The sequence below is a fragment of the Dendrobates tinctorius genome, unplaced genomic scaffold (genome assembly GCF_039654945.1).
Source record: "Dendrobates tinctorius isolate UK_male_01 unplaced genomic scaffold, ASM3965494v1 ptg000165l, whole genome shotgun sequence".
Taxonomy (NCBI): domain Eukaryota; kingdom Metazoa; phylum Chordata; class Amphibia; order Anura; family Dendrobatidae; genus Dendrobates; species Dendrobates tinctorius.
The window spans coordinates 9,990,128-10,005,046 of record NW_027361832.1 but is presented as its reverse complement, the minus strand read 5'-3'; the positions used below and the strand labels follow the sequence as shown (position 1 = coordinate 10,005,046).

Sequence of the window (14,919 nt, the reverse complement as noted above, 5' to 3'; positions counted from 1 at the left end):
GTAGGTGCAGTAATAGGGACACATAACGCAGCATTGGCTCAGCATTGGGGTGCCAGCAGGATTAGGCGTTTGTGCAGTTTGTGTATAGATGGGAACAGGGCTGGTAATGCGAGAAGTCAAACGTGTCTGTGTTGTAATCTCTGCAGACAAGAGGCGGCCGGAGAACTTGTCATGTCTGTCTGAACAAGATAGAAAAGACGGGAAAAGTGAATGACTCCATCAAAAAGAACATCAGCTGTGACCCACCATCTATAACTACACTGTATTCTCTTATCTGGTGTGCAGCACTGGTATCTACCACTATATGGTTACTATATGACGGTAATATAGATCTTGGTTTTTGTGCAGAGATTTATTTCCAGCAACAGCTTAGTCATCTGCTGAGGTTCCCCTATACCCACAATTATGGTGCACCACCATAGTTGTAATAAGGGATACCTGGTTAAGGGCCCGACTCCGATGTCAGAAAATTACCTATTGTTTAAATAGGGTTTGTGTGTTACATGTTTCACAAAACCCTAAATTAGTGGTCTAAACTGGCCACTGGGGCTTGCTTTGAGTCATAATTCTAGTCTATTCAGGAATAGTTTGTACTAGTTTCCGTATCATTAGAGACAAAATTACAATAACAGGTAACACCTGTATACACATGATCCACTAGTGACAATAGGAGATATTACATCGCCCTTCAATATTACCTTTGCACATGCTCATTAGATGCAAGACTGTGTTCATTGATGCTAATGTGCATGTGACTTTTCTGAAACAATAGGAAGTTAAGAGTCTAAAAAAAACAGTTGCCATTGTGAGAACAACAAGATTTCTAATTTTTATTTTACACATCAGATCTCGATGAAAGACTCAAGTTGATATCCTTTACAGATATAAATTGTACAATTCATTGAGAACATAAAGACAAAACAACAGTCAATGGCAATCAAAATCATTAACTAATTGAGACCTTGATTGCAAATCACTTGAAAAATTAAAGGAAAAAAAATTGAAATCACAACTGGATCCAATTTGAGTGAATGTCATCATGGCAACTCATAATGTGACTCAGTGATATATATGGCTCCCATGTAATAATAATAATAAATTTTATTTCTATAGCGCCGACATATTCCGCAGCACCTTACAGTATAACAATAATCACATAGATCATAACAGATGCCAAGAGGAATGAGGGCCCTGCTCGCAAGCTTACAATCTATGAGGAAAGAGGTAGACACGAAAGGTGGGTGGTAACAGTTGCCCTTATTGTATGAACCAGCCATAATGTTAAGTGTGTAACAGTACAGATGCAGAGGGCTAATGGATGCATAAAGCATGTGGGAACATGATGTTGGGAACCTGGATATGGTAAAACTTTTGGCTGTGCCACCCAGGGATAGATTAGGTTAATGTGTTGAGGCGATAGGCCAGTCTGAATAAATGCGTTTTCAGGGCACGCTTAAAATTGTGGGGATTGGGGACTAATCGTATTGACCGTGTATCTGTATGCACAACTGACATTGTCTGGGACATGCTACTGATGAGATGGCAGATGGTACACTGAGGGATCTGCTTCCAGACCTGAATCAGGGCGTCCATGAAATCATGGACAGCTTGTGGCACTACGTGGTAGCATCGGATGCACCGATACATAATATCCCAGAGGCTGTCATTTGGATTTAGGTCTGAGGAACGTGAAGGAGGGTTAATGGCATTGATGCGTCACTTATCCAGGAACTGCCAACACTCCCTGACCACATGCCATGCTCCATAAGGAACCTAGGGCCCACTGCACCATTGTAAAGTCTGACAATGGCTCGGAGGATTTCACCCTAGCACCCAACCGCAGGAAGGGAACCACTGGCTATAACGAAAAGTGTTATGGAGTTGGTTTCGTGGTTGGTGTCTATTTTGGTGGAGTTGGAGTCAGTATAAAATGGACAGACCCCTAAAATATATAATACATTGGGTACAGTAGTACAGTGCAGGATGTGCATGTTTTCAGAAGAATTTGGCAAAGTTCTGAAATGTTCTATAAATGTCTGTTCTGTTCCTGATCTAAGGATCTCACAGCTGTTAGTTGAGATGAATCTATGCTGAACTTTATGTACATGCTCAGTAGTGAGGCAGGGTTGTGGAATCGTAGTAGAGATGAATCTGTGCTGCACTTTATGTACAGTGATACAGAAAGTATTCAGACCCCTTAACATATTTCACTCTTTGTTTCATTGTAGCACCTGGGTAAATTGAAAAAAGTTCCATTTTTTTCTCATTAATGTACACTCTGCACCCCATCTTGACAGAAAAAAAAAAAACAGGAATGTAAAATTTTTGCAAATTTATTAAAAAAGAAAAACCGAAATATCACATGGTCATAAGTATTCAGGCCCTTACCTCAGACACTCATATTTAAGTCACATGCTGTTCATTTCCTTGTGATCCTCCTTGAGATGGTTCTACTACTTCATTGGAGTCCAGCTGTGTTTAATTAAACTGATAAGACTTGATTTGGAAACCCACACACCTGTCTATATAAGACCTCACAGCTCACAGTGCTTGTCAGACCAAATGAGAATCATGAGGTCAAAGGAACTGGCCAAGGAGCTCAGAGACAGAATTGTGGCAAAGCACAGATCTGGTCAAGGTTACAAAAGAATTTCTGCAGTACGCAGGGTTCCTAAGAGCACAGTGGCCTCCATAAACCTTAAATGGAAGAAGTTTGGGACCACCAGAAGTCTTCCTAGACCTGGCCGTCCAGCCAAACTGAGCAATCGTGGGAGAAGAGCCTTGGTGAGAGTTTAAAGAAGAACCCCAAGATCACTGTGGCTGAGCTCCAGAGATGCAGTAGGGAGATGAGAGAAAGTTCTACAAAGACAACTATCAATGCAGCCCTCCACCAGTCGGGCCTTTATGGCAGACTGGCCTGATGGAAGCCTCTCCTCAGTTCAAGACATATGAAAGCCCGCATATGTTTGCTAAAAAACACACAAAGGACTCCCAGACTATGAGAAATAAGATTCTCTGATCTGATGAGACGAAGCTAGACCATTTTGGTCATAATTCTAAGTGGTATGTGTGGAGAAAACTAGGCACTGCTCATCACCTGCCCAATACAAGCCCAACAGTGAAACATGGTGGTGGCAACATCATACTATGGGGGTGTTTTTCAGCTGCAGGGACAGGACGACTGGTTGCAATTGAAGGAAACATGAATGCGATCAAGTACAGAGATATCCTGGATGAAAACCTCTTCCAGAGTTCTCTGGACCTCCTACTTGGCCAAAGGTTTACCTTCCAACAAGACAACACAGCTAAAATAACAAAGGAGTGGCTTCAGAACAACTTTGTGACCATTCTTGACTGGCCCACCCTGAGCCCTGACCTAAACCCAATTGAGCATCTCTGGAGAGACCTGAAAATGGCTGTCTACCAACGTTCATCATCCATCCTGACGGAACAGGAGAAGATCTGCAAGGAAGAATGGCAGAGAATCCCCAAATCCATGTGTGAAAAACTTGTTGCATCATTCCCAAGACGACTCATGGCTGTACTAGCTCAAAAGGTGCTTCCACTCAATACTGAGCAAAGGGTCTGAATACTTATGACCATTTGATATTTCAGTTTTTCTTTTTTAATAAATTTGCAAAAATTTCTACATTTCTGTTTTTTTTTCAGTCAAGATGGAGTGCAGAGTGTACATTAATGAGAAAAAAAATGAAGTTTTTTTGAATTTACCAAATGGCTGCAATGAAACAAAGAGTGAAAAATTTAAAAGGGTCTGAATACTTTCTGTACCCACTGTACATGCTCAGTAGTGAAGCAGTGCTGGGGAGTCAGACTCATGGAGACGGAATCAGGAGTCAGGGAAATTGAGGAGTCCGAGTAGTAGGTTTGGCTTACCAACTCCACAGTCCTGCTAACTAGGTGGTTAGTTCATCCCTACTTAAATATGCGCCTCCCAGAACACTGATCCACAGCTAAATCGATCATGCAGTATGATAATGCAGGCAGCATAACATTCACCACAGCATCTCCAAATGGGTTGAAGTCTGTCACCTCCTGTGCTTGGTGTGAAACTGTTCTCATGTATGGGAAGAATGGGTCTCTGATGGTAGTCATTTTTTAAAGGCTCTGGCAGTGCTCTTCTTGTTCCTCCTTGCACATAAAGAGCAGAAACCTGTCCTGCCGGGAGTTTAAACACTTCTACGGCCCGGTCCGGCTCTCCTTATGAAACAACCCGAGTTTTGGTATCTGCTGCATGTTCTTGAGACTGTTCTTGGAGACAGGGCAAACCTTTTTGTGACAGCATACCATGAATGTGTCACTGTGGAGGAGCTGGATGACCTGGGCAACCTTAATGGGCTCCAGGTTTCGCCTCATTATAAAAGTAGTGACATTGACACTAGTAAAATGCAAAACTAGAGAAGAATCAGTCAGGAAAGATCAGGAAAAAAGGAATGGTGTCTACAAAAACCATTCCCATTTGGGGGCCATCTTGCTTTTGCCTCACTAGTGTCCGTTTGTCACTTTCATTTGCACCAAAGTAGGCGACACTCATTCTGGATACATTGATATTCCTGCAGTTTAAATGTCTTTGGGGATGGGGAGGGGTTATACTGTGTTGTGCAAGCATCCCCTTCATTTTTTTGTAATCAATCTTTTTCTTTTTGTGATTTAGGATTTGAGCTTTTGTAGAGGAATATTGTGCATGACTACTTTTAGGTATTTAATTATTTGTCACAGTGAGATATGAGGCCATGCAAATCAACTTCTATACCATTACCAATAAGAAAATTTTGGGGGGTAATTTTCAAATATTTCAGATCATTAAAAGGTAACCAGTCAATAGGTTTGCCCAATATAAAGTGCAGCTAGAACCTATAAACTCTCTTTTACAGCGTATATCCCCTAATACTTTCTGCATGGCACAAAAAAGATCTTTTATTATATTCACAGACGGCTCCTCCTCTCTTCGTGCGATCGCCATCTTCTTTCCTTGCTTCGTGTGGATGACGTGTCCTACATCATCCACATAGTGTCCTCCATTGCACTCCCGAGCAGGCGCACTTTTCTCTGTCCTTCTGAGGGTAGAGCAAAATACTGTAGTGCGCATGCGCCTGCTTTACCTATGGGTTATTGGCACTCTTTGGCCTTTGCTGGTGCATGTGTGCTACAGTACTTTGCTCTGTCTTCGGCAGGGCACAGAGAAGTGTGCCTGTAAAGGAGCGCAATGGAGGACATCATGCGGATTACATAGGACACATCATCTACACAAAGCAGGGGAGGAGGACAGCGATTGGAAGAAGAGAGAAGGTGCCGGATCAAGACCATAGACGCTCATTGGAACGGACTGCACTGTATATGAGTACTTAGGGATTTACACGCAGCATTCTAGCATGCTGTAGAAGAGGGCCTACAGGTGCTGCCGTAATTGAAATGTGGGAGAACCTGGTGACAGGTTCCCTTTAATAAGACATCACATTTTCATTTGCCCTATGAGGACATATAAATGTCAGAAGCGATACCCACTCAAGAATCCAATATTTTACGCACTGAATGGCTAGAAAATAATACTATGCTTAAAGGGCAAATATATAACCAGCCCAGTACGGCCATCGGCACCCCAAGTTAATAGGAAGCCGCAGTCTGGAATGGATTCATGCGACAACCCCTTTTACGAATGACAGCATATCCCATCACCTATACGCATATTGTACAGGGTTACCAGAGGTAAAGCTATGTTTTTATTATTAGGTGTTTTATCTGCATTTATGATCGATTTCTAAAGCCTTGACAGCTTTTTATACAAAAAAACCTAATATTATTGAGGTACAGATGATAAATAGGATTAAGCTGGAGATTAAAACATAAAATTGTAATGACTGATTGAACACAAACCCTATTAGATCATTCACTTGGAAAAATATAATTTCATTTGAAACCCACTTTCCATAAAGTGTCGATTAACACATTACAAAAGTCGTTTTATTTCCTTTCACTTTTTATGTCTTTCATAATATCAGCCATTAATATGCAAGAAGCTCCTCTTCCCACACACCAGGACGCTTTCTGCAGCAATTATCTCCGATAATTAGGATATTCATTGTCTGCCGAAGAAGCACTTCACTGTCTGAGAGGCCTAAATGGACTAAAATGAAACCTCGTTTTCGATGTAAGTGACTCTAAAACAAGCCAGACCTCATCACCGCCGAGCATTAGACTAATTAATGGATCGTCCATTTATAAAGTGCCTTTTTATTGCCGGGAATTAGATAGACTTGTAAAGAACCATAAACTTATTTTTATTGCTTCTGGTTTAATGAAAACAAGGCGAGTCTCCGTGTGTACGGCCCAATAGAGGATTTCAGAGATCTGTATTTCATATAGAGATGAAGTCAAACAACACATTTACTCTTCGATAAAAAAAAAGACCATTCTTTTGTAAATCCTCTATGACCGGGCGATTTTTCATTTTTGCTCCATTTTTTATTTTTTTTCCCCATCAACTTAGTCTAATAAGAGCTTGTTTTTGTGAGACGAGCTGTAGTTTTTGGACACCATTAAAGGGGATATCCGTGACTTTGTAAAAGAAAAAAAAAATTGCCTAAGTACTAACAGGCAGGTAGTTGTTACTACCTCACCGAAAAAAAGTGGATCTAAAAATAAGAAAGTATATATAGATAGAATAAATGCAAATCCAAGATAAACTTTATTATATATTATATCAAAATAGGACAAAAAAGGTAAAAATTAGTGAGGTAAGATACAGATTAGCAGCTAAAACAACCGGGGCTAACAAAGGTGCATAGATGAAAATAATAAAACTCCAGTAAGAGAAACAAAGTGTCTCACCACAAGCACCTGTGTAGTGTCGTTGGCTGGGCTGGGGGGTGGTCCCTCTGTATACCGCGCAGTGACGTACAGACACAAGATGAGGCAGGTTTCGAGTGCAACAGGTCCAAGTTTACTTTCCACCGTCCGACTGACAGCCCTCACAGCACACCGCAATATCTTCCCCACCGCCCTCCGTGTCCAGGACCGCTTCACACACCGTACTTTACACCAGGGACTTATTTATACGTACCGCCCCCTTTTTCACTCTGTGACGATCCTGTCAGCTCAGTCACTGTGGCTGCCTTAGGCCCGTACACCATCAGCACTTTACTGGTCAGCTTCGTCGTTTCAAATACGGTGTCCTTCACCCCGTGCCTCGTCTATACTGTGGTTCTTCCTGTCAGGACCACCCCCCTGACGTTCTCTCTCCTCAGTCCCCCTTAGTGTGGTTCTCCTCACAGTGTACAAACTGTCGTAGTCCTCCTGTCACGGGAGCTCCCCCCTGGGGACTGGAACTTTCTGGAACCCTCCTTCAAATTTATATCTTTCCCGGTTCCCTGTAACTCCGCCCCCCATGACCAACGGTTTCCTAAGCCCTAAGCTGATGTCCAGTCCTTTGCTCACACTCCTCCCTGCCCTCTAATGGTCAACCCAAGGTACTGCACGTCCACTACACTTTCCTAGTTGTTTTCCCACTGTAGTAACTGACACCTGTCTAAACTGTGCAAACCTTTCCTTCTCTATTCTGACAAGTCCGTCTGTCCGGTCACCTTCCCTACACTCTCCCTTCCTTTGTCTATTGTTGTCCTCGACAATCGTAATCCCTGCCTTCGTCATTCTGAAGCTTCACCTACACTCTGTTGTCGGACCAGTTGTTGGGCCAAACCCACTACCTGCGGGGGCGAACCATACTGGGAGCACCATGCTCTGAGCAGCCTACTGCTACTCACCAGCGCGCATGCCACATGACAACGTCTTCCAAATTGGGCTAGGTATACCCATTTTCTCTCTATGGCGTTTACCTTCCCCTACTCTCCCCTTCTGTTACCTTTCACTGTCCGGTACGTCATGATCGAGGCCTTACACCTACCAGATCATTGTCGGCGTCCACCTTCCTCCTTCAGGGGTGTCCGTGGTGTCGGGGACCTGACCTAGGACGGCTGTCTTTTTCACATCTTCCACATCTTGTACCTTTCTTTCAATTACATGTCATGGTCGGCGTCTCGGTCTCCCAGACCCTCTTCACACATTGACCCCTCTTCGGATCTCACACTTCCCGTTGGTCCCTCAGACCTTCCCTTACCTGGACCTGTTGCATTTTACTTTTGCATATTATACATTAAACAACTTTATAATAGCACAAGTACACCATTTTTATATATTTTTTTTCATTTTCTTTAGCTTTCACAACCAACATGTTACAACAAAACATTGCATGTCTTCTTCTTCCCCCCTTCCTTGGACATGGACACTCTTCTTCCGCATCCTCGCTCTGTCAGGCTTCTCAATTAAACACAAACTATCCTGGAAGAGGAATATCATACTGCAAAAATACTCAACAACTAAAGCACTTTTTTTTTTTGCTAACTGGTCTTCGTAACCTGCCCTACGGTGCACCGAACTCCTGACAGTCTTTTCCACTATTTAGTGGTCAGTGGCAAGGGCTCCAAAGCCGTGGAACCCCTGGGGTACCGGGAGTGTCCACACAAGTCCTCTTTACGGGGGTTCGCATTCTTCGGGCTCCGCCAGTACTGCCACTGCATAATATCCGCGGGGGCAGTATTCTTTATAATATGATACTAAGTCCCCCTCCTTCAGAGCCCGGCCGTGACGTATGGAGGCCACATTAACATAAACCTTTTGACCAGTCTTATCTCGGATGAAACCGTACCCCCCGTCGACGTTGGTATATACCAGCCGTCCCCGAGATCTCTTCACTACCATGCCAGCCTCCCCCTTTGAGTGGAGTAGGCTCCATATCTCCTGCTCCCGGGCCTTCTTTTTCTTGATCACCTCTACGACCCAAACGGAGGGTACAGCGCAGGGTCTGGAGTCCGGTGGGCGGGGCTCCGCCGAAGAGGTGAGCGGGGCAGAGGCGGCCGATGATTTCTGTGGCCCAGCAGCCTCTGGGGCCGAGTGGCGAATGGGGGCAGCCGGGTTCTCGGTGGGTGGGGGCACAGGGCCTGCCAAATAGGCCACAGCCGGTTCCAACACCGGCATAGCCGCGGCCGCAGGGAAGGCCGCACTCGACGTTTCAGCCGGGGCCGGAGTAGTGACCGATTTTAGAAATGAGGTCGCTGGTGGCAGGGGAAGCGCAACAGAGCCCTCTGGGATCAGGCTCCGCTCCGGCGGCACCGTGCGTGGCGTCTCCGGGCGGGATGGTTCAGGACTTGGAATGGAGGCCCCACTCAGTTCAGCATAGAGGGAAGGGCCTCCTGTGACCAGCTTCTTGGGTACACAGGCTGCCGCGTGCGGCAGCCAGATGGTGGGGGCCGCTTGCAGAGCCACTGGTAGGGCCAAAGGAACTCTCACCTTCCCCGGCGCCGCGGCCTCTGTTACGTCACCACGCGGCTCCTCCCGCAGTTTCTGCTCTTCACCCTGCCGTCGGATGGGGCTAGCCTCCAAGCTTAGGGGCTCCGCGGGCAGATTCTCCACCGGTATTCTGGGTGGCTGCTCCCGCTGATTCCGCACAGGCTCCGCTTCCCAGCTCACCATCCTGCTGCCTGCTTGTGGCTCAGAAGATGTCACTTTCTGGTGGAGCTCGATATCCCGCCGAAATTGCCACTCCAGGCGGCCGATGCCTCGGCACCCGCAGCATCTCATACCGTCCGGTGGGCAGCACTCGAATGGCGCCAAACAGCCGCAGCCAAACTTTTGCTCTGTGCCACTCCCTCTGCTGGGTGGGGCATTGGCAGGCCCTTCCACCCACTTGTCAGGGTCCAGTATGGGGGAGCATCGGCCTCCCGGGACACAGCGCTGGTCCCCGAGGTATGCAGGAGGGGGCCCCAGTCCATTGGGAACAACAGCAAACACCTGGATCTCTCCTCTGCACTGGAGCATCACCGCCATCTTGCACCAGGTCCTGGTACCTCCCCGGATCTTCTGCTGGTGACGCAGATACGCCACAGCACTCCCAAATTGTAATCCACAGGTGGGTAATTTGTAATCAGCAGGTATTTGTAATCCAAGCAGCGTTGTCCAAGTCTTTCTCCATCCTTTAGGGCAGGCCTGCCGCAGAAGATGACGTATTAGCGGCGTGTATCCTGCCGACTACGCCAAGTGTAGTGTCGTGGGCCGGGATGGTCCCTCTGTATACCGCGCAGTGACGTACAGACACAAGATGAGGCAGGTTTCGGGTGCAACAGGTCCAAGTTTATTTTCCACCGTCCGACTGACGGCCCTCACAGCACACCGCAATATCTTCCCCACGGCCCTCCGTGTCCAGGACCGCTTCACACACCGTACTTTACACCAGGGACGTATTTATACGTACCGCCCATTTTTCACTCTGTGACGATCCTGTCAGCTCAGTCACTGTGGCCGCCTTAGGCCCGTACACCATCAGCACTTTACTGGTCAGCTTCGTGGTTTCAAATACGGTGTCCTTCACCCTGGGCCTCGTCTATACTGTGGTTCTTCCTGTCAGGACCACCCCCCTGACGTTCTCTCTCCTCAGTCCCCCTTAGTTTGGTTCTCCTCACAGTGCACAAACTGTCGTAGTCCTCCTGTCACTGGAGCTCCCCCTGGGGACTGGAACTTTCTGGAACCCTCCTTCAAATTTATATCTTTCTCGGTTCCCTGTAACTCCGCCCCCCATGACCAACGGTTTCCTAAGCCCTAAGCTGATGTCAAGTCCTTTGCTCACACTCCTCCCTGCCATCTAATGGTCAACCCAAGGTACTGCACGTCCACTACACTTTCCTAGTTGTTTTAACACTGTAGTAACTGACACCTGTCTAAACTGTGCAAACCTTTCCTTCTCTATTCTGACAAGTCCGTCCGTCCGGTCACCTTCCCTACACCTGCACAAGCCTAAATGCATGTAAATTGTCCACAAGAAGTATGTGAAGAAGTAATAGCGCCAACTGCCAATGGCCAGCTTACAAAAGCCCCATATGGAGCATAGAGAAATGACATGCCATCCAATATCATTAGAAAAATAGCTAAAGGGTTAATGACCACATATTCAAAAAATAAGGCGTAATACTGCCAGGCACAGAGATGATAGATGCAAGAAAGTTAGAAGACAACATTACCATGGGACATAGTATAAGCCACGTGCAGAGAGTAGGAGTGAGACACGCTGGAGCCTTGACATGCGTTTCACTGTCCACGCCTCCTGACGAAGCCAAGGGCGGCGAAACGCGTGTCGAGGCTCCAGTGTGTCTCACTCCTACTCTCTGCACATGGCTTATTCGATGTCCCAAGGTAATGTTGTCTTCTAACTTTCTTGCATCTATCATCTCTGTGCCTGGCAGTATTACGCCTTATCTTTTGAATATGTGATCATTGACCCTTTAGCTATTTTTCTAATGATATTGGATGGCATGTCATTTCTCTATGCTCCATTTGTAAGCTGGCCATTGGCAGTTGGCGCTGTTACTTCTTCACATACTCCTTGTAGACAATTTACATGCATTTAGCCTTGTGCAGGTGCTTGTGGTGAGACACTTTGTTTCTCTTACCAGAGTTATTATTGTCATCTATGCACCTTTGTTAGCACCGGTTGCTTTAGGTGCTAATCTGTATCTTACCTCACCAATTTTTGCCTTTTTTGTCTTATTTTGATATATAATAAAATGTATCTTGGATTTGCATTTATCCCCTTGCTTTATTGGATCTTTAAATAATCCTCTTGTATTTACATTTATATATTCTATCTATATATACTCTAGAAGTATTCTTATTTTTAGATCCACTTTTTTCGCTGTTGTTGTTCGGGCTCAGGGGGACTGCCATCAGTGGTTCTCACGGATAGCACTCGTACCTATGCTATTCTATGAGGCTGTGCACATGTCTGATTTTTTTCCTCGGACTGAGTGGTCTGAGGAATAACAAGCAGTGACATGTCCGGTTTTGATCTCAGAATCATAGAATGGTAGAGAATCGGATCACACTCGACCATTCGTGGAACACATTGGTTCGCACTCGGATGACATCCAAGTGCAGTCCGGACTGACAGAATGAAAAAACTTTTTTCTCTTCGCCTCCGAGAAAAACTGATGCCACTCCGATCAGAAAAATCCAACCGTTTTTCTGGGATGGAGAGGAAACGGTGGTGCCACCTACCCTAAAGAGATTGTCACCCCTTTATCCACTGTGTAGATTTTTTTCCAAGAAGAGACAACCACTTTAAGGTGTTGTGTACCCATAAGGACTACTAGCATACTAGCATTTGTGGTCTCAGGAGCTAAGGAAGACGCCTGGTAGGAGCCAACAGCAGAGAAAACAATTTTGGAGAGTCTTTTACTAATTCACCCTTGAGCACCAGGACATGGCAAACTTGAAGCTGCCAATTTGAGAGACATGGTTTATATGGAAGAAATTCCTCTATATTAATATAGACTCCAAATCAGATCCCCTAAAATAATATAACATCCAATATAGAACCCCTGAGGGGAATTCAGACCCCAGACCACACTCTTTAAATATATTTACACCCTCTGCATAGTGATTTGCTGCAGTGGTCACATGCAAAGTAGCACCATCCTGCGGCCTGTCAGCAAAAACCAGAGCAGCGTTAGAGAGGAACTGCAGGACCCGGAGACGATGAGTACTGGTATGTTTGTTCATTTTAATGTCTGCAATACTATAGCAAAAAATGTATATTATATATGTATGTTCCTGGACAACTTCTATAATTTCAGGCCTCTGACTGTCACGATGTGACTGGCCCTGCGTGACGCAACCCGACGATCGGTCGGTCACAAAACCACAACACAAAACAAGGGGACACCGGGGACACAATTACAACGGTGGGCCCTGCAATAGTGAACGGGGAAATGGACACCTCCTGCACTCTCCTAAGGAAGTGCCCTGAACTCTGCTGACACTCCCTATACAGGTTCTTTCAACCTGTCGCTGACCAGAATACCTTGGTCCCTCACTTGCCCTGCACCTATCCCTTACTAGGGAACTGGCAAGTGCGGACACTGGTCCCACCGCTGTACTAATAAAACACCAAGGAAAAATAACAGACAGGGAAAAACAAACAGCACTTAGCTTCCTCTGCTGTCATGCACCGGACAGCAAAGTAAGGCACCCAAACACCGCTTTCAGCTGTATGGCCACTGCACCAGATAAGCTGCTAACACCACTGCTCCAGATAAATCCTCTCTTTAGAAAGGCTGGTTTCCAAAGGACCTGTATTACCAACAGTCAGCTGGTGTACCAAGTGATCTTATATAGGAAGGAGGGAGTGGTCACCACCAGCAAGAACAGACTCACAAAACATGTAGTAACACCAGCGGCCACCGGGGGCAAAACTGACATTAACCCCCAATGGCCAGAAAGGAAAAAAAGTTTATATATGAGAAGCCCACACTGGCACAGGTCCAAAAATGGATCGTGACAGTGACAAAGTTCAGAACAAACAAAAAAATACATATACATATCACAACCCAGACTATTTATCTCCCAGCTTTTGTTCAATCTGCTGTGTTCTAGCTATCTATTGGACTAGACCTAGGCCACTAAACATATTGGAAAAATCCAACAGAGAATGATCACTACATTTTTTCAAAAATAAGAAAAGGGCCTACAAGTCTACGATACACTGATGCCAGTACATGGGACGAGTTGACATGTCTTCTGTTTTACAATGTCGGGCACTTAGTGGACACCACAAACTTGTTCCCTTGTACATTTCCCCCCAAGTTATTATTTTAAAAAGTTCTCTAAATACCTTATCCAGCTTAGAAGAGGTACAGTATATAGAAAGATTAGAGATCACATGAGATGAACAGAATGAGAGAGTTTTAAAGATAATTGCAAGATTTGCCAAGAACTTTTTTAGGATCTATAGAGTTTAGAAGACCAACAAACAAATCCGATTAAATTAAATTACCGTACCTACCCAAAAATGAACATGAATATATTCAATATGGCCGCATCTCGAAACTCCTGGTAAAAAATGATTCCTGTGAAGAGGAAAAAGGAATTTTTTATTAAAACAATATGCATGTAAAAATGTATACAGGCCTTTGTTTTGTAGGAATGGGAATTTTGTAAACCTCCCAATTTCTGTATGTGTGCCATCACTTCTGATATGTTGTCAGAGACTTTTATTGGACAAATTTAATTTCTCAAATGGGCTAATCAGGACTTTTTTTTTTTTTCATTTTTATGTGCCTAAAAACGAGAAGGCAGGTAGTTGCTACTTACTTGCCTGTTGTGTCCAGAGCTGAACTCTGCCAACACAGAACGGTCACAGACCACTCCTGCCAGCGATTCAACAGCTTCCATTGATGTCAACTGGACAGAGCAGTGCCTTCTCCTTCTGCTTTACTCTATTGGCGGGGCATGATAGCCAACGTCATGCTGATTGACCGCCAGCTCCCCGCTGCCTAACTGCAGTGAAATGGCTGTCATTCAGAATGTCACCACTAATGCCCCTTTTATAGAGCAGCCCAGAAGAACAAGAGCTGCTCTGTTGACGTGGAGCAGCTGAATCACCGGCAGAAGCAGTAGGTGACCGGTTTGAGCCGGAGCGACGTAGAACAGGCAGGTAGGTACTTAGTAACCACTTGCCTGTTAGTTTTTTGGCTCATAGTAAAAAAAAAAATTCTTGGAATGAATCCACTTCATTCTTAGTCACTGACATTAATGTGGCTGTCTGGAATAATAGGAAAACTATCAATAGCTGGCTGTCCATCTTACTTTGAATGAGAAACAGCCTTGGAAAAAAAAAATTTGCCAAACCTTGGTACAGCGGTCAGACCATTCCACGGCTGCTGGACAGGAACTCAATGAACCAATTCCTAACTGCCGACTGCCCCAGCTCCTCTTTGATTAGCCAGCTAGGAAATGGGGCTGGGAACGATGGCAGGTAGGAAGATGTTCAAAGGGCTCCCATCCAGTTGTTACAGTATA

At 45.2% G+C, this 14,919-nt stretch overlaps 1 protein-coding gene across 2 annotated transcripts in view; it reads right to left on the bottom strand.

Moving 5' to 3' along the window:
- The window catches only part of NIPAL2 (NIPA like domain containing 2), a 220,127-nt gene that overhangs the window by 23,959 nt on the left and 181,249 nt on the right, over positions 1–14,919 (bottom strand). For both annotated transcript variants that reach the window (XM_073550473.1, XM_073550474.1), the window contains one exon: positions 13,904–13,967. In XM_073550473.1, the coding sequence (XP_073406574.1) occupies positions 13,904–13,967 (64 nt within the window). The remainder of the gene's footprint in view (positions 1–13,903; positions 13,968–14,919) is intronic.